Source organism: Nomascus leucogenys, chromosome 2 (genome assembly GCF_006542625.1).
Source record: "Nomascus leucogenys isolate Asia chromosome 2, Asia_NLE_v1, whole genome shotgun sequence".
Taxonomy (NCBI): domain Eukaryota; kingdom Metazoa; phylum Chordata; class Mammalia; order Primates; family Hylobatidae; genus Nomascus; species Nomascus leucogenys.
The window spans coordinates 88,435,632-88,460,456 of NC_044382.1; the positions used below are offsets into that span (position 1 = coordinate 88,435,632).

General features: G+C 35.2%; 1 protein-coding gene across 9 annotated transcripts in view; it reads left to right on the forward strand.

Moving 5' to 3' along the window:
- The window catches only part of TENT2 (terminal nucleotidyltransferase 2), a 73,168-nt gene that overhangs the window by 15,692 nt on the left and 32,651 nt on the right, over positions 1 to 24,825 (forward strand). For 2 of the 9 annotated variants that reach the window (XM_030800560.1, XM_030800559.1), the window contains 6 exons: positions 10,355 to 10,469; positions 10,608 to 10,699; positions 12,344 to 12,497; positions 14,642 to 14,711; positions 19,489 to 19,565; positions 19,932 to 20,060. In XM_030800560.1, coding sequence (XP_030656420.1) covers positions 10,355 to 10,469; positions 10,608 to 10,699; positions 12,344 to 12,497; positions 14,642 to 14,711; positions 19,489 to 19,565; positions 19,932 to 20,060 — 637 coding nt within the window. The other 7 variants (XM_030800588.1, XM_012505509.2, XM_030800561.1 and 4 more) reach the window with 7 other exon arrangements.

Consider the following 24,825-nt stretch of genomic DNA (forward strand, 5'->3'; position numbering starts at 1 on the left):
CTAAAAATATGAAGAGAAGGAGCTTAAGATACTTAAAATCAAGGGTAGGCAGATGACATTCTAACTCTAATACAAGGTAATCTGTGACAGTGATAACTAATATTTATTGACTATCTGTCATTACTGGCATTGTGCTCGACTGTTTGTTTGGTTTACCTCTGTTTACCTCTGTAGAGTATAAAGTGAATGAAGGGTTCAGTGTGAGATAAAGTGGGGCAGTGGTTTGAAGCCTTGAATGCACAGTAGAATGCTGTTGAAGGTTTTAAAGTAGAGAAATAGCACAGTCAGATTTGTGTTTTTAGAAAGTCCTTGCTGTTTAGTGAGTTTGGTTTAGAATGAAGTGAGCTTGGAAGGTGCTGATCACCTTGAAGGCTGTTAAATTCACCCTGAAGATGATTGAGCTCCTTGAAGGCTGTCCTAATGAGAGGTGCTGAAGCTTTCAGTTATGGTAGATGGTAGTGAAAAAGATGTGAGAGATAATGTATAAGGAAAATTTAGAGAATGTGTGGAATAACTGAGTGTAGAAGAGAGAGGATGAAAGAGACATGAGTGACTTCAATGATTTGATTCTGGGTTACCAGTAGAGATAAGGAACCTAGATTTGGGGTGTATAGGTTGATTGAGGAAATACTCGAGTTTTTTGAACTATGAGAGAATCTACTATAAAACATTTGTGCTCCTGAGAAACTTCATGTTCTGCATATTGCACACTAATCATATAGGGCTTATGGGAAATAGGGTTGGAACAGACTACTCAAAATCTAAACAATTTTGTAACGAGAACACTATGAAGAATAATAATTGATATCTTGGGAAATTACTTGGGTAGGCAGGCAGTTTGGCATGGCTAGATGCTGCTGCAGGGGATATTAGAAATACACAAAAGAGTTGAGATGCTGGCTTGTGTTGGGCATTGACACAGGCAGTTAAAAAGGGAGCTCTGAGTCAGTGAGGCTGCTGTTAAGGTAGAGACAAAAGGAAATACACCAGCACAGAGCTGTCTGGGGCTGAGTATGCTTTCTTGAGCAGGAATCTTGGATGCAAATGCTTTTTAGTTCCGTTAGATCTGAAAGGACTCCATACTGAGGGGTTTTTTTTCTTGTGACGGTTATAATTCTATAGTTACAGCTCCATGTACAAATCACGTACAAACCCAACTTCTATGTTATATTGATACCATTCCTCTCTTTACCAATCACATATAAGCTAATTGGTATTGTAGAATAATGTAACTGTATTGACAGTATATGTTTGGAGTTCAGAAGTGAGGTCAGGCTAGAGATATGGATCCTTAAGAGATCTGAAACAGTAGTGACAGTTGAAACTCCTAGAATAGATAAGATTTTTAATTTATTTAGCATTCAAATATTTGTGAGCTCTAGGCATGGGAGATACACTGTTTTGCTAAACATACATGGTCTCTACCATTTAGGTACAGCATAGTGAGAGGGGGAGCCATTAAAAAATAACCATACATAGGCCGGGCACAGTGGCTCATTTACTGAATGAGATACCATTTACTGAATGTAGGGAATCAAACTGACCAGAGAAACAGAGTGCAGAAGGTTGAAACATTATTTTCTGGGTAGTATAGAGGGCTCACTTAAGATTGGTAATAATGAATTCATTAATAATAATAGTGAGTCAGTCAGCTGAATCTGCCAGCTCCAGGGAAAGATTTTGTTAGAAGTTTTTTTAGGTACTTTGAGGATAAACCTACAGAATTGAATTTTGAAAATGAATACCCTCTGAGTTTAAATTTTTTCATCAGTTTTTTTTTTTGTCTTTTTCAAGTTACTGTGTTAACAACTCTTTAAAGTAGAAATCTGAGTTATTCCTGAATTTTAACTTTTGTTTTTACTCTAGGTTTTAGAAGAATATATGGTTTTCTGTACAAAAACGAGAATGTAAGCAGTTATCTAAGCCCCTGAATTCCATCTACAGTATTAAACTGTTCTTTGAAATTTCTGGTTAGTAGAAGGTATTATGTGAATTGACTTATTTGATTTTGAATTTTGAGTTGAAATGAGGTTAGGCTGAGGTTTTTCTTGGTATTGATTGTAAAATAAAAAGACGATTATTAAAGAATTGTTAAATTTCCTGTGTAATGTTAAATTTGAGAAGGGGCAAATTTTATGGAGCTTCTTGGCATCCTTGGAAGAACAGTTTGGGGATAGTTATCTTACAGATCTCTAAAGGACTCTGTCTTTTTAATTTATGTGTTTGTCAGAAAAATTCGAAAACCACTGAGATATAAATTTACGTAGAACACCTAAGAGAGAACTCAGACAAAAGAGATCAAATAAAAACTTGTTTTTTTCCTATCCTTCTTTTTTGGGCAATTCTTTGGCCAAGTTCAGGTAATAGTAGGTCCCTAAAGTAATCAGACTTCAGGGGGAAAACAATCAGTAATCCAAACTGCCTTCTCAACCCACCAGTTTATAAATTAAGAATACTCCAACTTTACCCCAACTTTGTCTGTACACAAAAACACAGTAATTTAACACACAAGAAGTGGGTTGTTTTAGGCATGACATTTTTCTGGTTCTATTTTATTTCAGAATTGGTTAATTTGATGGGAAAGGGAATTGACTGTGAAGAATGAATTTAAACTTTTATTACACATCTGGCTTTATTTTACTTAGAAAATTAATACCAGCTCTTTCTATAGCTACATGTAACAAAGATTAAGGCAGTGAGAGAGCCTGAGAAATTGCCAGTTTTCATTGCAATGTTTATATGCTATAATAACCTGTTTTCTGGACCATAATTTAATTTTATTTCTTGCATTTTGAAAGCTCATTGCTGATTTGTGTTTGTTCGTAGATAGCACTTAGGCAAAAAAAAATTACATTGTAGTGTATGATTAGGTCTTGGTATTTCCAGCTAAAAAGTTTTTTTTTTTTTTTTTTTTGTGAAAGAGTTTTGCTCTTGTTGCCCAGGCTGGAGTGCAATGGCGCGATCTCAGCTCACCATAACCTCCGTCTCCTGGGTTCAAGCGGTTCTGGGATTACAGGCATGCGCCACCATGCCCGGCTAATTTTGTGTTTTTAGTAGAGATGGGGTTTCTCCATGTTGGTCAGTCTGGTCTCGAACTCCCAACCTCAGGTGATCCACCCACCTTAGCCCCCCAAAGTGCTGGAATTACAGGCATGAGCCACTGTGCCAGGCTAAAAATTTTTTGGTTTTTTTTTTTCCCACTTTCTTTTACTCAAAGGCCCAGCTATCAGGGACAGGTGGTGAACTGCTGAGAATACCATGTGAAGGTTATACAGTGTTAAATACCATGTGAGAGCTTTATATATTGGTACATATAAAAACTTTTCTGGGGCCGAGCGCAGTGGCTCATGCCTGTAATCCCAGCACATTGGGAGGCTGAGGTGGGCGGATCACGAGGTCAGGAGATCGAGTCCATCCTGGCTAACACGGTGAAACCCCATCTCTACTAAAAATACAAAAAAAAAAAAAAAAAATTAGCCGGGCATGGTGGTCGCCTATAGTCCCAGCTACTTGGGAGGCTGAGGCAGGAGAATGGCATGAACCTGGGAGGCGGAGCTTGCAGTGAACCGAATTGTGCCACTGCACTCCAGCCTGGGCAAGAGAATGAGACTCCGTCTCAAAAAAAAAAAAAAAAAAAAAAACTTTTGTGAATCCCAGCCAGTACTTCATGTGTCCTTATGGCTTGTGTTGACTTCAGACAATGGTAATTTTATTGGTATTTAATTTGACCTTGACTTTTAGAACAAGTTACAATATTTTTTAGGAAAAATGAGCATTTACATTTGGAATAAATATTTATTTTTATTTATTTATTTTATTTTTTGAGATGGAGTCTTGCTCTGTTGCCCAGGCTAGAGTGCAGTGGTGTGGTCTCGACTCACTGCAACCTCTGCCTCCCAGGTTCAAGTGATTCTCCCGCCTCAGCCTCCCAAGTAGCTTGGACTACAGGCACCTGTCACCATGACTGGCTAATTTTTTTTGTATTTTTAGTAGAGATGGGTTTTCATCATCTTGGTCAGGCTGGTCTGAAACTCCTGACCTCAAATGATCTGCCCGCCTTGGCCTCCCAGAGTGCTGGGATTTCAGGCGTGAGCCACTGCGCCTGGCCAGAAATATTTATTTTAATATTTTAGACTATGTATAAGTAAATTTTTTGTGTAGTGAGAAATAGACTAATTAATTTTATAGTGATAGATCTTGGTAGGTAGCCTGAGCAGTTAATTTTGTAATGATAGATCTTGGTAGATAGCCTAAGCAGATAATATTGTAGTGATTTAGACAAGTTTAAGAATAATCCACTTTATATATATGTTGTTGGAGGGATTTTTTTTTTTTTTTGAGGTGGGTTCTTGCTAAGTTGCCCAGGCTATTCTTGAGCTCCTGGGCTCAAGCCATGTTCCTGCCTCAGCTTCCTGAGTAGCTGATACTACTGGCATTTGCCACTGTACCTGGCTTGGAATAGTTTTTTTAAACTAAAAATTAGGAAAAATTTACCCCAGAATTAAAGAATATTTTTGGAGTGCCATTATGCATGGTCAGCTTGTTATTACATATATGATCTAAATCGTTTATGATTTTTAGCCAAGGATATTTCATATTATACATTCCTCCTTTCTGTTTGTTTTAAGAACTATAAGAACAGTGAGCCATCTCCTGGAATATTTCTCTAAATTAAAGCACCAGAAATCTTGTTTCAATATATATGTGCATGTCTCTTTTTTTCTCATCTGAACTCTCAATGTTTGTTCTAGGTTCTAAAGTAATATGATTTGATAATGTGAATCCCCAAGTTAATGGGTAGAAAATGAGGAAAATTCCTTCACATAAAAACTCATTAAATCTCCATTATAGTAGTCCTTGGGAAAGAAAAAGTGTTTCCATGCATGTAAAAAATGAAGAGGAACAAGAATATGGAATTTCATATTTTCCAAGTCATTGTAAATTTTTTAACGTGACTGTTTCTACATTAACAAGGTCATTCAGATGAAAGAACTTTATAAATATAATAACATTTCTCTTGGGCATTGTGAAGGAATTTTTGTTTTTTTTGGAGACAGAGTCTTGCTCTGTTGCCCAGGCTGGAGTGCAGTGGTGCGATCTCAGCTCACTGCAACCTCTGCCTCCAGGGTTCAAGCGATTCTCCTGCCTCAGCCTCCTGAGTAGCTGGGACTGCAGGTGCATGCCACCACACCTGGCTAATTTTTTGTATTTTAGTAGAGACAGGGTTTCACCGTTGTTGCTCAGGCTGGTCTTGAACTCCTGAGCTCAGGCAGTCTGCCCACCTCAGCCTCCCAAAGTGCTAGGATTACAGGCGTGAGCTACCTTGCCCGGCCAAAAAATTTGTTTATTTTGCTATTCAACAAATACTGAGTACCTACGGTGAATTCTAGGATTATGTTGATCTGATCTGCCTGATTCTCTAGATCGGGGGTTGGCGGAAGGGCCAGATAGTAAATATTTTAGGCACGTGGGCCATGTAAGTCCTCTGTTGCACATTCTTTTTTCTTTTCTTTTTAACAATGACTAAAAGTAGAAATTATTTAGCTTGCTGCCTATACTTGGCCTAAATAGTTTGCCAACCCTTGCTCTAGGTTAGTAAAACTTAATCCACGTATCATTTAAAATTTCATGCTAGCCACTTTTACTGGAGATCTTTTTCACATTTGTTACAAACTTGGACACTTTTCTTTTTAGCTTTTTATTATGGGAAATATCAAGCCATATACTAGAAAGAAAAACATATCATAAATCCTTATGTTGCCCACTTTAACAATTGCCAACATATGACCATAACAATTAACAACATATGACTAATCTTATTTCACCTTTACCTCCCTCCCTCATTAGTTTGAATCAGATTCTAGTTATTTTATTTGTAAATATTTCAGTATTCTGATATTCAGTTGATCTTTTTTGTTTATCCTTCTGCCAGGGCCATACTATCTTGATTACTGTAGCATTATATTAAGTATAGAAGTCAGGTAGGTTAAATTCTCCAATTTTTTTCTCAGCTATTAGACTTTTACCTAAGTCAAATTTAAAATTCTTCTGTCAGTTTCTAGAAAGAAGCCTTCTGGGCTTTTGATTTCTTTTTCATTTCTTGTGAAACAAATATCAAATGGGCTTTTGATTTTGATTGCATTGAATCTAAAGGTCAATTCTGGGAGAATTGACATCCTTAACAATAGTCTTTTGATCCATGAATGTGGTATATCTCTCCCTTTATTTAGGTCTTTAGCTTCTCTCAATATTTTCTAGTTTTCAGTATACAAATCCTGCACATCTCTTGGTACATAGATTTCTAAGTATTTCATGCTTTTTGCTGCTATTGTGAAGTTTTTAAAAAGTAAATTTTTAATTGTTTGTTGATAGTATATATGCGTTAAGTAGTGAATTATCTTTTTAGAAAATTAAAACATGAGAGAAAAGGCCTGGGTTTTTTATATTATGTTAAAAATACTAGTTTTGTTTACACATTCTTCTGGTGTGCTTTATTGTCTGTAGAAATGTTACTCTACAGCCTTGGCAAAATAGTGAGAAACTGTCTCTCAAGAAAAAAAAATTAACCAGATGTGGTGCTGCACACCTTTAGTCCCAGCTACTTGCAGGGCTGAGATGGGAGGATTGCTTGACAGGAGGTCAAGACAGCAGTGAGCTGTGATTGCGCCATTGCACTCTAGTCTGGGAACACAGTGAGACCATGTATCCAAAAAAAAAAAAAAAATAGTTGCTCAATTTATTTTCATTTTTCTTACCAATACTTTGTATGGGAATTGATTAGAATACTTTCAGGCGTTATTTCTTCAATTTTTTTTCTGTCCTCTCCCATTCTTACCTCTTTCGAGATTCCAGTTCTTTCTTCCTGTTACTTGTCTTTGAGATGGCTTTTTCTGTACTACTTTCATTTTATTTTATTTCAGTGTTTTTGAGACAAGGTCTCCCTCTGTTGCCCAGGCTGGAGTACAGTGGTGTGATCACGGCTCACTGCAACCTCGACCTCCCAGGCTCAAGCGATCCTCCTGCTTCAGCCTCCCTAGTAGCTGAGATGACAGGCACGCACCACCATGCCCAGCTAATTTTTAAATTTTTTGTAGAAGTGAGATTTTGCCATGTTACCAAGGCTTGTCTCGGATTCCTGGGCTTAAGCGATGCACCTGCCTTGGCCTTCCAAAGTGCTGGGATTATTGGTGTGCTCAGCCACCATGCCCAGCCATGTGCTACTTTTATGTGGAGAGGGTTGAGCAGGCTAGCTTTGTGGCTGTAGGACTTCTCCTCTTTTGCTTTTTTTTTTTTTTTTTTTTTTTTTTTTGTGACAGTGTCTCATTTTGTCACCCAGGCTAGAGTGCAGTGGCATGATCTCAGCTCACTGCAACCTCTGCCTTCCGGGTTCAAGTGATTCTCTTGCCTCAGCCTCCCGAATAGCTGGGACTAGAGGCACATGCCACCGTTCCTGGCTAATTTTTTCGTATTTTTAGTAGAGATGGGATTTCACCATGTTGTCTAGGATGGTCTCAATCTCTTGACCTTGTGATCTGCCTGTCTTGGCCTCCCAAAGTGCTGGGATTACAGGCGTGAGCCACCACGCCCAGCCCTCTTCTGTTCTTATGTAGTATTCAGAAATATACTTCCTGAGTGCCTTTGCTTTTTTCCTTTCCTACTTTTATCTAGAGTAGAATTTTTTACCCTCTGTACTATTGGTATTTTGGGCCAGATAATCTTTGCTGTGGTAGAGTTGTTCTCTGCATTGTAAGATGTTCAGTGACATCCTGGCCTCTACCTACTAGATGCCAGGAACCTTTCACCTGCCCTGCCTGGTCCTGTTATAACCAAAAATGTTTTCATATGCATATGTCCACTGAGAGTCAGAATCATTTTACACCTTTCCTTTTCTCCTGATGGCTCTGTACTGTCCAGTTTAGGTTTCTCTTCCTGGCAGTTTCTGCTGTTGCTTTTTCTTGGAAGGGAACCTTATTTTGTTTGGAGGTCTCTGATCTTTCTGTGGTCCCCTTGCATTTACCTATGAATTGTAGCCTATGAAGCTGCTTGCCTATTTTGGTTGTGGTACATTGATGTGGGTTGCTTAATTTGGTGAGTGAGGGGGAGAAGGTATTACCTATAAGCAATTTGGTTTCTGCATTTTCTGCTTTTAAGACTTTCAAATCCCATTCCCTTTTCTTTTATTGTGTCTGATACCGTGTGAATCTTGCTGCTGTTGGTATTTGTCCCACTCCTGAGTATTCATGATGAATACTTGGTCAGTCAATTGTGTTTTATTTTTTGGCCACATTTTGGTTTGGTTTGATCTCTTTGATTTATTCTCCTACTTGCTCTGTCTTTTGTGGGTGGGTATTCAGAGATTTAAAAAAATGTTATGCTTCTTTCATTGCCAAATTGCCCAGAATGCCTCTGCCTTCTTAAAATGAGGATTCTAAATATGTAAAAGACAACATTTTACCTGATGGGTAATACTTTTGCCTCATTATGGACTATAAGGCAGTCCTAGAGAGGGAGAGATTGAAAATACAGGAGCAGGACTGAAAAACTGGTAGAAGTGTTTGTGCCCTTAAGGTGACCAGAAGGCTTGAATACAAAATTATTGTTAGAGAGATTAGCTTTGAACAGAGGAAAAGGACGCCTTTTTTGTTTTTTTTTTTGTTTTTTTTTAAAGATATGTTCATTTTTAGGTCTGTGGTTAAGAGGCTGAGGAATATCACATTTGGTATTCTCAATTTTCTTAGTAAACTTTAATTTAACTGTATTTGCTAGAGAAAGGGAGATAAGTTTAGAGGGCTTGAAGAAGGTAGTAAACATTTTGGAATGGTATGAAAAACAGAAGCGACATCTAACCAAAGACTTGGAAGTAATTGCTAAGTGATGCTAAGGGCCAACCTAAGACTATAAACTTGAAATACTCCAATTTTATGATTTTTAATTTTTTTTTCAGTTTTGTCTCTTAGCAACTTAGATGTAAGAGCAGTGAAGGTGTTTTTTTTTTATATTGACCTAAGATTAGGGTTTTGTAGGACAAGTATTAGAACATGACAAGGAGATAATGTTGTTAAGGCACGATAAGAGAGCGGTTCAAGGGATGCACTGTGTAGTATAGACTGCATAGGGAAAGAAATAACACCATTTAGGTGCTGATGGCTTGGGAGAAAAGGGAGGAGTCAAGGGAATCTAGATCTCTTGTGGTTCTAGAGGAGGTATGAGGAGAGTGAGAAAGTGTGAACTGGATAGGAGATTGAAGCCAAGATAGTATATTGGAATTTAAAATTTCAGAGCTAGAGCAGTTCCAGTTTACTATAAAGACCACATTATAGGAGTGTATACTGATGAAGAATACTGGAGGAAACAAAAGTCCAGAAAGGGAGTATGTTGTGATATGTAGCCCATTTCAGATAGGGAAATCACCTATGTTGATGGCAAGAGTTGGGCTGGAGGGAAAAGTGTGAACCACATCAGTAGATAAAAGGGTGGTAGGGCCGAGTGTGGTGGCTCACACCTGTAATCCCAGCACTTTGGGAGGCTGAGGCAGGCAGATCACTTGAGGTCGGGGGTTCAAGAGCAGCCTGGCCAACATGGCAAAACCCTGTCTCTACAAAAATTGAAAAATTAGCTGGGTGTGGTGGCACATGCCTGTATTCTCAGCTACTTGGGAGGCTGAGGCAGGAGAATCGCTTGAACCCAGGAGGCTGAGGTTGCAGTGAGCCGAGATCGCACCGCTGCATTCCAGCCTGGGTGACAGAGTAAGACTCCATCTCAAAAAAAAAAAAAAAAAAGGTGGTAAGTAGATGGCAACATGAAGTTAGGGTTCAGGGCATTGTTAGAAGAATGGGACAGAGGGTGGTTTGCATGAACCCAGAAGACCGGGGACTGGTGACATCTCTTATATTTGGTATTTGTGGGTGTGAATACTAGGGATTGGGCAAACTTCTTTAAAGAGCCAGATAGTAAATACTTTAGGCTTTGCCACTCACATGTTGTTTGTTGCATATTTTTATTTGTTTTCATAATCCTTTAAAAATGTAAAAAAATTCTTTGCTCAGGGGTCATACAAATAAAGTGAGCAAGTGTTAAACAGTTTGCTGACCCATGGCTTATTTTTATTATGAAGTATCTGTGACTGTACTTTTCTGTGACTTGTATATTTTACTTTGTAAAATTTATATGTAGTTTTTCAGACCATTCTCCTCCTGTACTTGAGTAACAGTAGCTTTGTTTTGGGAAATATTAAGAAGATAATACATATTCCTTTTTAAAATAGTGTCAGTATAATTGATTTTTACTTCTCCATATAGCAATTACTTTTACATTGCTGAACAGAGCTTTTACTTTTTTTTGCGGTGGATTCAAGTTGAGTCAGCAGATACTGGAGTTATTTGAAACATGTCAGCAGCAAATAAGTGATTTAAAGAAGAAAGAACTCTGTCGAACACAGCTGCAGAGAGAAATTCAGCTGTTATTTCCACGTATGTTTCCCTATTTTGCATGTCCTTTAGGTATATGCATTCCTATTTTAAATTTTATCTTTTTTTTTTTAATAGGCACAGAACCGTGCACCTACTTTAGATTTTAAATACTCTTATCACTTTCTTCTGTTTCTTTAGAAAGCAGACTTTTTTTGGTTGGGTCCTCTTTAAATGGATTTGGTACCCGGAGCAGTGATGGTGATTTATGCCTAGTTGTTAAGGAAGAACCAGTAAGTAAGGAAACATTTATTCCAACTGTGTTTCTCATGTTAATGAGTTAAGAAATTTTACATAAAAGTCATTGAGGGAAAAAACTTGCTTTGTTGTGATTACTTCTTTGAATTTTGTTTACCATAATTGCAGGAAACCTAGGTAATTTTTTATTTTTAAGGCATGTGCACAATAAGCATAATAGGAAGTATAGCATTAATTTAATTCTAAGGTTTTAAAGGGAGATGGCTTCACTGTGTGTGTGTGTTTTTTTTTTCAAGAACTCTACCTCTGTTTTGAAATGTCATTAGTTTGGATATGTTATCAGGATGCAGCAAAGAAGAGTATGTGGCAATAATATCTTCTTGATGTATTTCCTTTCCATTTGAATTCTCAGTGATTCTATTTTTAATCTTTACTTTTTTTCTCCTTGAAAATGCTTATTAAGGGAAAATAGATTTCACTAAAATTTAAAATAAGACTATCGTGTTTATTAAATTTAAAATATTTTTCTCTATGACATTTTGCCTTTTTTTTTTTTTCTTTTTCTTTAGCAATGATATTGTGTTAATTTAGTACAGGTTGAGTATTCATTATCTAAAATGCTTGGGACCAGAGTTTTTTGGATTTTAGATTTTTTTTTTTTTTTTTGGAATACTTGCATTATGGTTAACATTTGAACATCCCTGATGCAAATCTGAAATGCTCCAATGAACATTTCCTTTGAGTATCATGTCAGCACTCAGAAAAGTTTCAGATTTTGGATTTCATGTTTTTGGATTAGGGATGCTCAACCTGTAGTATGTTTACCTGAATTTCCTGTGAACTGATGCTCCTGTGTATAATACTGTAGTAATTGGTATTCATTAAGCTGACTTGAGGCAGCCTTTTTAAGATGCTGAGGTTTCTTCTAAACTACCAATGATTAACTAAGCTCAGTGTAATTTTAATATGCCTTATTATGTTTTACATCTTTAAAAATACAAAAAATTATTGAGTGTTAATGTATATTTTTACTATTCATATTATTCCACTAGGAAAAATGACTTCTAGTTACTACAAATCAGAAAGAGATTTATTCCAGGAAGAATGATATTTTTCTAGGCTTCGAAATCATATAAAGAGAAAGTTTAAAAAAACCTCACATTATAAACAGTGGAGAATACAAGGGTTGTAATTAAAACTTTTTTGTGCTGCTAGATTATACTCAAGCACATCCCACTCATCCTCTAGTCTTATTCACATGTCTAAATCATGTTGTCATAGGTTTTACACAAACTGAGGCACCGTAGATATGGAACTATCCTTGAGCAGCTTACAATCTAGATAGGGCTAAAATTCTGTTTATTTTTGTTGGTGGTTCTTTTTGTACATTTATACTGAAGGGAAAAATGACATAGATGGCTATTTCAGAATTTCTTTGAAAATTGTGCTTTAAGCTTAAAATCAGGAATTGATTTAGAAATGTAGATGTGAAAGATAGCATTAAAGGTTGACTTTTTCTGTAATTTAGAAAAATAAATTGAATATACCTTGAGTATATTGAAAAATAACTCCAAAGGAAAGTATATCTTGTATGTTTACTTTTTGTTGAGATACTTTAGGAAAATGAAACATTAAGCTTAGAAAGATAATGAAAAAACACTTTATTTTTAACTTTTCAGTGTTTTTTTCAGGTAAATCAGAAGACTGAAGCACGGCATATACTCACCTTAGTCCATAAACACTTCTGTACTAGACTTTGTAAGTCTGACATGCCTCAAGTTTGTATGTCACCTGACATAACTTTACTTAAAATGCCTCTTACATTATCTTCTGGTAAGAACTGTTTATTCTGGTCAGGATCAGTATAATGTGAATCCTTTTTTCCAAATGAATTTCTTTTAACTTTTGATTAAAAAGAAGAGTGATCATTTATTCAGCATATCTTTATTGCACTTACTGCAAAATATACCACCTGCTGCAGTGGGGGGATTCAAAGATATGTAAGTTTTAGTTCTTTTTCTCAAAAGTTTATAGGTTGTTAGGGAAATTAAAGCGTGAATATAAATAGTTGTAATACAGAGTATCTGTGAAAAGCTAAAAGCCCTGTAGGACTTTATGTGTGTGAGAGAGAATTTCATCTGGCTTGCAGTGATATGCATCTTTACTTGTTTTAAAAATATGATTACTGAACATGAGACCTAAATGTATTACTTCAACAGAAAGCTAATTGTTGACTTAAGCCATTTTATTTTACGATTTTACTTTTTGAATACACTGACTCTAAACAGATTTTAATCCACATGTTAAGCCATCTCAAATAATTTCTTTTAAACTTCCATAGAATTTTATAGAAAGTTGAAGTTATACTGTGTGATATTGGAAAGACACTTGTTCATTTGTTGAACAGACATTCATTATGTGCCAGGCTTTGAGCTGGAAAATACAAGTCAAGTAACAAGTCACTGTCTTTGAATAACTTACATCTGTTCTAGGAGAGAAATAAATGAAGTGATTTATTTCAGTGGACCTTCTGCATTCTGAATTATTCTGTAAAATAAAGAATAATTCATACCTACTTGGATTTTTAATAGCTATTTGAATCAAAATATTAAAAATGGAAGGGACCTTAAAGATCATGTAATTCACATGAATTTTTTTTTTCTTTTCGTTATTTTTAATAGTTAAGGAAACTGGTGATCAATGGATTTAGTAACTTGCCTGGAGTATAGTTTGTTGGTCTCAGAACCTGTACTTATTACTCAAAACTTTTAAATCCTAATTTTATTTTTCTGAATTCCTGCTCATAAGTTCTATTTTGAAGCTTGATATATTCTTTTTTTTTTTTTTTTGAGACAGAGTCTCGCTCTATCACCAGGCTGGAGTGCAGTAGCACTATCACAGGTCACTGCAACCTCCGTCTCCCTGGTTTAAGCGATTCTCATGCCTCAGCCTCCTGATTAACTGGGATTACAGGTGTGTGCCACCTCACCTGGCTAATTTTTGTATTTTTAGTAGAAATAGGGTTTCGCCATGTTGGCCAGGCTGGTCTTGAACTCCTGGCCTCGAGTGATAGATCCACCTTGGCCTCCCAAAGTGCTAGGATTACAGACGTGAACCACCAACCCCAGCTGATAGATATTCTGTAATTTTGATGGTAAAACATTATAACAGAAAATTTTCAGGTTTTAAAAAATCCTGGTACTACTTTTTCTGTAGTTAAAAAATTAGAAAATTGCTCGTTTGGGAAAGATTTTCAGAATTTCATTTTTACACACTTCTGTACTTTCCTAATTTTCTGTGAAAAGCATGTATTACTTTCAACTCAGTAATTTTTTAGTTTGATGGAATAAAAATATGTATGTACATTCTATTATATGTTGTATATGATATATGTATATATGTAATACATATATGTATGTGTATTTGAATTTCCTGTCAACTGATACTCCTGTGTATAATAGCACAATAATTGGTGTTCACTAAACTGATCTGAATTTTTCGCTTGTAGAGATCATGTGTATAATAAACATATGTATTTTTCACTCATAGAGATCACACTTATCAAATGCATCCAAGCCTCATGTATCATGTTGCAAAGCATTTCCACACATAAGACTCTGTAAATATGATTTCTACAGTTACCATGTTACCTTACTGTGTCTTGTACCAAAATTAGCTATTCCCTCTGCTGCTAGCCTAGATATATTTTCACTCTTACAGCGGTGTAATGAACTTCTCTATAGATACTATATTAGACCACATTCCTGAAAATAACCTTAATATAAAGCCCCCTAAATGGTATTACTGGAGCCTCCAACCTTAGAAGAATTTGATAATGTCCTCACTTGTATTCTTTTCCAAAGATGTTTTCTTAAATTATTTTAGCTTAGTAAATACTATTTTTGTAAAAATGTGCATTGGAACATTGTGAATTCTAGAAACATTTGCAGCTATTCACATTATCTTTTGTCTTTCAGCGGGCTACATTGAGAGACCTCAGCTGATTCGAGCAAAAGTGCCAATTGTGAAGTTCAAGGATAAAGTCAGGTAAATAATTAATGAGCTTTCTTTTTTTAGTTCCTTTAGATCATTTTTTTTTCCCCAAAAGTTTTCTCTCTTTATTTTTTATTTTTTTATTATTATACTTTAGGTTTTAGGGTACATGTGCACAATGTACAGGTTTGTTACATATGTATCCATGTGCTGTGTTGGTTTGCTGCACCCATTAACTCGTCATTTAGCATTAGGTATATCTCCTAATGCTGTCTCTCCCCCCTCCCCACAACCCACAACAGTCCCTGGAGTGTGATGTTCCCCTTCCTGTGTCCATGAGTTCTCATTGTTCAATTCCCACCTATGAGTGAGAACATGCAGTGTTTGGTTTTTTGTCCTTGCGATAGTTTACTGAGAATGGTATTTTCCAGTTTCATCCATGTCCCTACAAAGGACATGAACTCATCATTTTTTATGGCTGCATAGTATTCCATGGTGTATATGTGCCACATTTTCTTAATCCAGTCTATCGTTGTTGGACATTTCGGTTGGTTCCAACTCTGCTATTGTGAATAGTGCCGCAACAAACATATGTGTGCATGTGTCTTTATAGCAGCATGATTTATAATCCTTTGGGTATATACCCAGTAATGGGATGGCTGGGTCAAATGGTATTTCTAGTTCTAGATCCCTGAGGAATCGCCACACTGACTTCCACAATGGTTGAACTAGTTTACAGTCCCACCAACAGTGTAAAAGTGTTCCTATTTCTCCACATCCTCTCCAGCACCTGTTGTTTACTGACGTTTTAATGATCGCCATTCTAACTGGTGTGAGATGGTATCTCATTGTGGTTTTGATTTGCATTTCTCTGATGACCAGTGATGATGAGCATTTTTTCATGTGTTTTTTGGCTGCACAAATGTCTTCTTTTGAGAAGTGTCTGTTCACATCCTTTGCCCACTTTTTGATGGGGTTGTTTGTTTTTTTCTTGTAAATTTGTTTGAGTTCATTGTAGATTCTGGATATTAGCCCTTTGTCAGATGAGTAGGTTGCAGACATTTTCTCCCATTCTGTAGGTTGCCTGTTCACTCTGATGGTAGTTTCTTTTGCTGTGCAGAAGCTCTTCAGTTTAATTAGATCCCATTTGTCAATTTTGGCTTTTGTTGCCATTGCTTTTGGTGTTTTAGACATGAAGTCCTTGCCCACGCCTATGTCCTGAATGGTATTGCCTAGGTTTTCTTCTAGGGTTTTTATGGTTTTAGGTCTAACCTTTAAGTCTTTAATCCATCTTGAATTAATTTTTGTATAAGGTGTAAGGAAGGGATCCAGTTTCAGCTTTCTACATATGGCTAGCCAGTTTTCCCAGCACCATTTATTAAATAGGGAATCCTTTCCCCATTGCTTGTTTTTGTCAGGTTTGCCTTTAGATCATTTTTAGATACTCATCTGATAAAGATAATTAAGAAATGTATGTTGTAGCATTACAGTTTATTTTAATCAGTTTTTAGAAATCATTTGACTTGGTGTTTGAAATGGTTTTTTAAAATTGAGCAATACTTTATGCTTAACTGTACTTAGCTATTCTGCTTGACATTTTGAATATGTGAGATTATCTAATTTAAAGAGTACATATTTGTGTTTTAGATTTTTAAATGATCTCTTGCCTTTTGGAAGTGTAATGCATTCTGAAGAACATAATTAATGAAATTTGATATGTACTAATATCAAGGGGTTTGTTTTAAATACAATTATGATTAAACAAGTTATGTTTCATTTTTATGAAAGATATATACAATAGCTAGAGTAATAGATATGAAAGAAAAACAGCAAAATATACTTGTTCCATTTCAAAATTTACATTTATATATTCTACCAGCTTGGGTTCTGAATTTCTTATGGGCATTGGAATTGGGATCTTTTGAATACAAAATGTAAATAGATGTTGATTATTTCATTAGTTAAACTGATTTGTTACTGTTTTCTAAAAATAGAATTGTGACAGATTTCATAAAATTTGTCCAGTTTTACAAAATTAATACTGAAATTTTGCCCACAAACACACACACACACATTGTTGATCCTTATCATTCATAGATTGTGTTTTCACGAATTTGCCTACTTGCTAAAAGTTATTTGTAACTCCCCAATGAATATTCATATGCTTTTACAGTCATTTCTTGGGCATACACAGAGTAATGAAAATTTCAGATCACCCAGTACCATGTTTCCAGCTGAGATAGAATTAGGTGACACACTGTCTTCTTGTTCAGCTTCATACTGTAAACAAATAACCTTCTTGCAGTCTAATTAATGCCATATTTTTCACGTTTTTGTGCTTTTTTGCTGTTTAGAATGGCCCCCAAGCATAGTGTGGAGTTACTTTCTAGTGTCCCCAAGTGCAAGAAGGCTGTGATGGTGCCCTATGGAGAAAATATGTGTTAGGTAGGCTTCGCTCAGGCATGAGTTATAGGACTCTTGGCCATGAGTCCACTGTTAATGCGTCAACCATATATATTAAATACAATGTCTTCAGACAGAAGCACAACATAAAACTTGGTTACGTATTAATGAGTTTATGAAAATGTGACCAGGCTGACAGATACCTAACCCTGTGCTTACCCTAGGAGCAATGGTATAGTATTCACTAATTCAGTGTTTGCAGCAACTTTATAGAACGTAGCTACTATGAATGATGAAAATTGACTGAATATATATATTTTAAACAAACTTTAATGCTTGGCTCAAGCCATTCCTTTATATATCTAAACATCAATCAGATCTATAAATACTTATTAAATTTCTGCCAAGTAAATTGTGTCAGATTTTCCTAAAGCAGATATAAAATATATAGGGAGATAAAACATAAAGTTATAATACTAGCTAATTATAAGTTTTTAATAATATATGGTTGTAGTTATAGTTACAAAAACAGTTGTATTCTTTTTCTATTTAAGATTATCATACAAACTTTTTTTGTTTCTAAGCTTTTTTTTTTTTTTTTTTTAAGAGACAAGGTTTTACCATGTTGCCCAGGCTGGAGTGCAGTGGCATGATCATAGCTCACTGTAACCTCAAATGCCTGGACTCAAGTGATCCTCCCATCTCAGCCTCCTGAGTAGGTAGGACAACAGGCACACACCAACACACTTGGTTAATTTTTGTATTTTTGGTAGAGACAGGGTCTCGCCATGTTGCCCAGGCTAGTCTCGAACCCCTGGCCTCAAGGAATCCTCCTACCTTAGCCTCCCAAAGTTCTGGAATTACAGGAGTGTGCCGCTGCACCTGGACAAATCCTACTTCCCAACAGAACCATATCTCATGAATATTTGGTTATATCATTAAGTATTGTTCTACAGCATCATTTTTAATGGCTTTATAGTATTTCATTGAGTGAATAAATTGTCATTAACTTAACCATTCCCCTGTATTTGAACATTTGGTGTGTTTCTGGTTTTTAGATAATATAAATAAGTATTTCGTGCATAAATTCTTTCCATATTGAGGATCACTTTTTTAGTATTTCTAGAAGTAGTATTTGAAGCAGCAACTGTGGATATTTTTTAAAGCCCTGAATTCAATTTTGGAAAAATTTTTAACTGCAGACTAGTTGCCATCTATGTGTTTTTCTTTTCTGTTGAGTTACTGTGTGGATGTAGTACACATTGGCTTCAGTGTTAGAATTACACAAACACAGAGAATAACTCTATTGTTACTGTAAGTTTCCCAAAGCCAAATAACGTATAATATCTGAAGTGTTAATACTACTATCTATTTTTATTAATATGCATGGATAATGGAAAGATTGTAAGATTTCCTTTGTTCCACCAAATAAGAAAGACTGAAATGGTAGATTTCAAATTTTATACTTAAAAGCTATAATTAATAAAGATTTTGTTTTTATTTTAGACAATCTTTTCACACAAAAATTTAGTATTTAGAAGTTGGGATCTCATATAGGTATGAGTAGAACTGACGACTTACATAAAGTAATCCTTAATTTTATATGAGTTTAGCCATTTTTTGTAGATTGCATCATTATTGCCCTATTTTCTAAATTATGAACTGCATATATTTGCTTTCAAAGAAGTAATCATTATGTGTTTGGGTATTATAGATAGCTCTTCCCAGGTATCAATAGCCAAATTTGACATGATGCTGTAATTTACTAGCCTTTTTAGAGGAAATATAATGTGTAGACAGAGCTTTTAAATTTTTTCCCCTGTATTTAATTTGGCTTTTTATTCCTGTTGTTTTAAAGTATATGATGCTATAATTCAGATTATTTGAGAATGTATAACTTAATGGGATAACTTGCTCAGAAATGTTTTTGGTCACATAGTTTTGTTTATCTGGAAATGATTGTGAAATTTAAAAATTTTCAGCTGGATATGGTGGTTCCTACCTATAATACTGGTGATTTGGGAGGCTGAGGTGGGGGAATTGCTTGAGCACAGGAGCTTGAGGCTGGAGTAAGCTATGACTGTGCTACTGCACTCCAGCCTAGACCACAGAGCGAGACTCCATCTCTTTAAAGAAAAAAAAAAGATTTAAAAATTTTGTTTGGGTAATTGGAGCCTTAGCAGTATGTTACTGATCTTCCCACTGGAATCTTATTTTATATTTTCAGTACTCATCAGATCACATTAAAATAACATACTGAGTATTTGTTCATTCTTATTTCTTTAGTGTGTCATTTTAAAAACACAGATCTATGGCCTTTGGGCCCATGCTATTTTGCATCATGGGATGGATGAGCATTAATTTAGTTATTAGGAAGGAAGTTTTTTTGTTCTTCAGCTAAAGTTTATTGTTTTTTTTTCTTAAATAGTTGTGTGGAGTTTGACTTGAATGTAAACAATATTGTTGGAATAAGAAACACATTCCTTCTCAGAACTTATGCATACCGTAAGTCTGTTGTTTGTTTATTAAAAATTAGCCTTTTTTTCTTTATTCATTTTTAAAGATGTTTGGCATAAATAGTGACATCTCTTTAGTTGTGTTTAAGTATAATGTATCTTATTGTATATGTTGCTACACTAAAATCATATACCCTCAGTTATAGTTGAATCAAGTGGCATTTTAATAATTGATAATTTTTAAAAGGTAGCTAAGGTAAGTTTTAGACAGAAGACACATTTATAGTCAACAGACACAGTGTTTAATATACACGGAGACAGTGTTCTTTATTTTGGCATGGAGCTGGGAAATCATGTAAACTTTCAAAGAAACTATAATGTATCTTACCATGTTAAGTTTTAATTTTACTTTCAGTTGAAAATCGAGTTCGTCCGTTAGTGCTGGTGATTAAGAAGTGGGCAAGTCACCATCAGATAAATGATGCCAGTCGTGGTACTTTAAGCAGCTATAGTCTTGTATTGATGGTTTTGCACTATTTACAAAGTAAGTATAATGGGGTTTTACCCAATTTTTAAAAGTAAAAGACAGCTTTATTATGGTGTCTTCTCTGTTGACCCTATTTTCAAATAGTGTTGTTTTAAAAGTTCTTTCTAAGGTCCATAAAACACATTTCCTGTTTTGTTGCTTTGGACAAATGTTTTAGAAGTGTTATTCCTTGGAAAATATTACGAAGTTTCACTGTTTTTTTTATTTTTTGAAAGTTTTTCTGTAGTCACTTTTGTTTTCAAAGAACTTTACCACTGTATTGTGGACCCATTATCTTGAAGCAGACGAATGTTCAAAAGGCCTATAAAAGTTAGCTCAAGTACTATTCATCATATTTTTAATTTTGAATTTGAGACAGGAATTAAATGATTTTCCTGTTGGTTAAAGAAGCTTTTAATCTCTGAGTTGCCTTCCTTAACTAGATTTTATCTTCATAGTGCTGTTGTATCAGATTGGCACCCAAATTTTAATTTTGTCTGGTTAGTCATTGTTCATGAGGCCATTCTGGTAAAAGCCATACTTTTGTCGCATGCATAGTGGCAAACAGTAATAAGTGAACACTTGTAATTTGGACCATTCATAAGTGTGAGAATTTTTACGGTATTGAAAATTTCCTAGATGTATAGGACAGACTGACTGGATCTATTTGAAACCCTTACTTTCATATTTCTCAAAAATATCTTACACATATAACAATCCAAGAAATAAACATTAAGCCACTTTATACTTTCTACTTAGCTGGACACCAAGAGTTGTTAAAAGATGGATGCATCTACTGTTTTGTAGTTATTAGACCAGGAGACTGAGATGTTTAATGACTAACCAACTGAACATATGAATATGTGGTGACATGAAGACCAAATGAAAGACTTGGTGTGAATGTAGTAGAAGACCGTTTGCCAGGATGTCTGGGGCTTGATCTGTTCTGGGTTGGTGATATTTCTGCATTTTAGAGTCTTGGTTTCCAAAGATTACAATAATAGGAGAAAACATTTTAGCATATGTAATACTCATTTCTTCATTCCATGAATATGTATAGAATACCTACCAAATAAATGCTAGGTATTCTAGGATCTGAGAATACAGCAGTGAACAAAATACAAAAACAATTATCTTCTTCATGAAGCTTACATTTTTGACTTGTAAAATGTCACATTTTCATAGCCGTTACCTACCAAAACGTGAATTATTAAACAACTCGCAGATTACTAATAAAATGTGACATTTTTACCACCATTGTGAATTGAGCTGCTGATGGAGCACTATCAACATGTGATATGCTCAATAACAAATTAATTATTACAGTGTAGTCATTAAAAAAAAGTATTGGCCGGGCGCGGTGGCTCACGCTTGTAATCCCAGCACTTTGGGAGGCCGAGGCGGGTGGATCACGAGGTCAGGAGATCGAGACCACGGTGAAACTCCGTCTCTACTAAAAATACAAAAAAAAAAAAAAATTAGCCGGGCGTGGTGGCGGGCGCCTGTAGTCCCAGCTACTCGGAGAGGCTGAGGCAGGAGAATGGCGTGAACCCGGGAGGCGGAGCTTGCAGTGAGCCGAGATCGCGCCACTGCACTCCAACCTGGGTGACAGAGCGAGACTCCGTCTCAAAAAAAAAAAAAAAGTATTGAAAAATATCCTTTTATTGCATTGTTTGGTGCTCCTTGTATTTAGATTCTGAGAGAGGTAACAGATAATATTAGCAATTTTGTCAACAGCAGCTTGGACTTGGAAAGTTGAGATGATTTGATGCCCTTACAGCTGTGTTTCTGTACTGAGGATACTGGGAACTGGAAAATGAAGAAGGCACCCTTTCCTTGTGATATAGATCAGAAATGGTTAGGTAGGGGATTACAATTTTGTTAACCTAATTCCTGGTAGACTGGGCTTCTTTGGATAGGGATTGCAGGATGATACCCTAATTGAGAATTTCTTTATAGTGAGTCGCTTTTACTAATAGGAGGATAAATAGAAGTGGTTGGGACAAAAACAAAGATTGTCTTGCCAATGCCTTAAAAAAGAGCAGTTCAGAGGTAAGATTGGTTGTCAGGAATTCTCTATTTTGTTTCAGAATTATTATGTTTAAAATAATACTTAAAAAGTAGTGATATTAAAGTAGTTATTTTACATTTTAAAATTCATTTTGAATAAGTTGTGTATACATATCATAGAAAATCCTGAGAATATACTAAAGTGGGCAGAAAAGTATACATTTCCCATGTATTTTCACACCCAAAGATTGTTATTGTTAATATTTGTTTTATTTTTTCTGGCTTTTGTTTTTTTTGCAAAGGTTTCAAGATGTTTAGCCAAACATAAATACATAAATGTCAAGTTCAGGTCTTTTAATTCCAAAAGTTGGGGACAAATAAATAACTAAAGGGTGTGTATTCTTTTTTCCTCTACAAAAACATGGTCTTCTTAAATAATGTTCTTACATTTTCTTTTACCTGTTCATTACATGATTCTCAGACTTTTAGATTTCAAGGAAGAGTAATGTCCAAAAAAAAAAAAAATCAAACTGGAGTTTTTATTTTGCTATGTTAAGTATTAGAACCAAAAAACTGCTACCAATTACTACCATTACTTCATAAAAGATGGTGTATAGAATACCAAAAAAGCAATGATATAATCTCAGAATAATGGACAGACCATCACAAAACAGTCTAATTGTTGCACCCTTTCCACTTTTGGCACACACACACACACGTTTTAATTTTTTTTAGCTTATGACAGCTTAGTAACCTTTCCTCTGTGGTGGAGAATATGGGGAGCATTTTTTCATATTTATCTTAATTGGAGTAGTCTTAGAGCTAGCTAGTTCTCAAGAAAATCTTGATTCTACCTTTAGACACATCTTCATCCCATCTTTATCTGGAGATAGGGTGCCATTATTTGACCAAAGTGTTTATGTTAATGTTCTTAATTTCGTAGTGTGTCAACCTTGTCCGTTGTTGGTAATCAAAGTTTTATGGTATACTCCTAGGGTGAAATTGGCATTCTACATTCTTGACAGAATATAATCTTGTACTCTGTCCTGTTACTTATAAAATTTCACTTGAACATGTATTACAGATGTAGGGGTTAATATTCTTAAATTGGCAGTTTTTAGTAATGACAAAATGGAATACACAATCATGCTGAGAGTGTTGATTTGGTACAACTCTTTTAGAAAGCAGTGTTGTATATTTGTGTTCCTGTCCTTTGACTCAGTTATTTCATTTCTAGAAATTTATCCTAATGTAATAATGAGTGGTGCATATATGGATGTACATGTAAGGCTATTTTTTTATGGTGTTACGTAAATAATAGAAGATTAGAAGTACTCCTAAATTTTCTAGACTAGGGGAATGGTTAAATTAATTACGATATACCCTAATATGAGATCTACATAGCCACTAACAATCATGTTTTTAATATATTTAATGATACAGGAGAATATTCATATTTTCTCATATATCATAATACCAATTTTATTTAAAAATAACTGTGTATATATTTGTATATATACAAATACTGAAAAGGTAGGTGCCAAAATTGTATCAGGGGTTATTTGTGGACAGTTTAGCAAAGTTCTCTGTACTTCACTATACTTGCAGATGTTTTATAATATATGAGAGTATATTTTCCTTTGGTTGCTGGTCTCAAATGATTTTTTTGACTTCCCCAAGAGAGACAAAATAGTTTAAATGGGCCATCATTTTATGAATCAGTCATCAGAGAGGTTTGATGATCTTCTTTAATGTTAAAGTAGTTCAGGCTAATCTTAATACATGTATTTTTATTGCTGACCAGTCTTGAACATATACTGGTTTGATGATTGATTTGCCCCTCTAAAAAAATTTGAAACATACGACATTGGCTGTTTTAGACATTACTTTATGTGTCATTAATCAGTTTTGTCCAATTTTACAAAATATATGTCAATCTCGAACATATATTACTTTATAATATATGTTCAGGTGAACTCTAAACGTATTTTTTTTCAGTGAACTCTGTTCTCTTGTGGGTTGCAGTTTACTTTCATTAAAAATGGAATAGGATTTCTTATATATATATAAAGTATAAAAAATATGTAGCACTCATCACTATTCACTATTTATATTTTAGTTGTGATTTAAAAATGAGATTTGACTAAAGCATTTAGCATACATGATCATCGATAATATGTGCCCTACTCCTTAATTCTTACTGGTTACCTTAGAAATTTTAAGTTTGATTGACTTCTTTAGAAAAATGTACGTTAATCACAGATGCCCCAATGTGGTATTGAAAGCAAATTAAAAATTTTAAATTAGGGCCAGGTGCAGTGGCTCATGCCTGTAATCCCAAGTGCTTTGGGAGGCTGAGGCGGGAGGATTGCTTGAGGCCAGGAGTTTGAGACCACTGAGCAATATAGTGAGACTCCCCCATCTACAAAAATAAAAAATAAAAAAAAATTAGTTGGGCATGGTGGCACATGTCATTAGTCCTAGCTACTCAGGAGGCTAAGGTAGGAGGATTGTTTGAGCCCAGGAGTTTGAGGTTGCAGTGAGCTATGATTATGCCACTGCATTTTAGCCTGGCCAGCAGAGTGACTCTCTCTTAATAAAACAAAAAAATTAAACATTGCTATTTTGCCAGTCTAATAAAATCATATTAAAATTTAGTGTAGACTTTGCCAAACATTTTATTTTTGACAGAGTGGTGCCATTTACTGAAGTGGTTTGTAATTAATGGTGCTGCATTCAGCCATTCCTAGGTCTTTCTTGAAGGACATCAGCT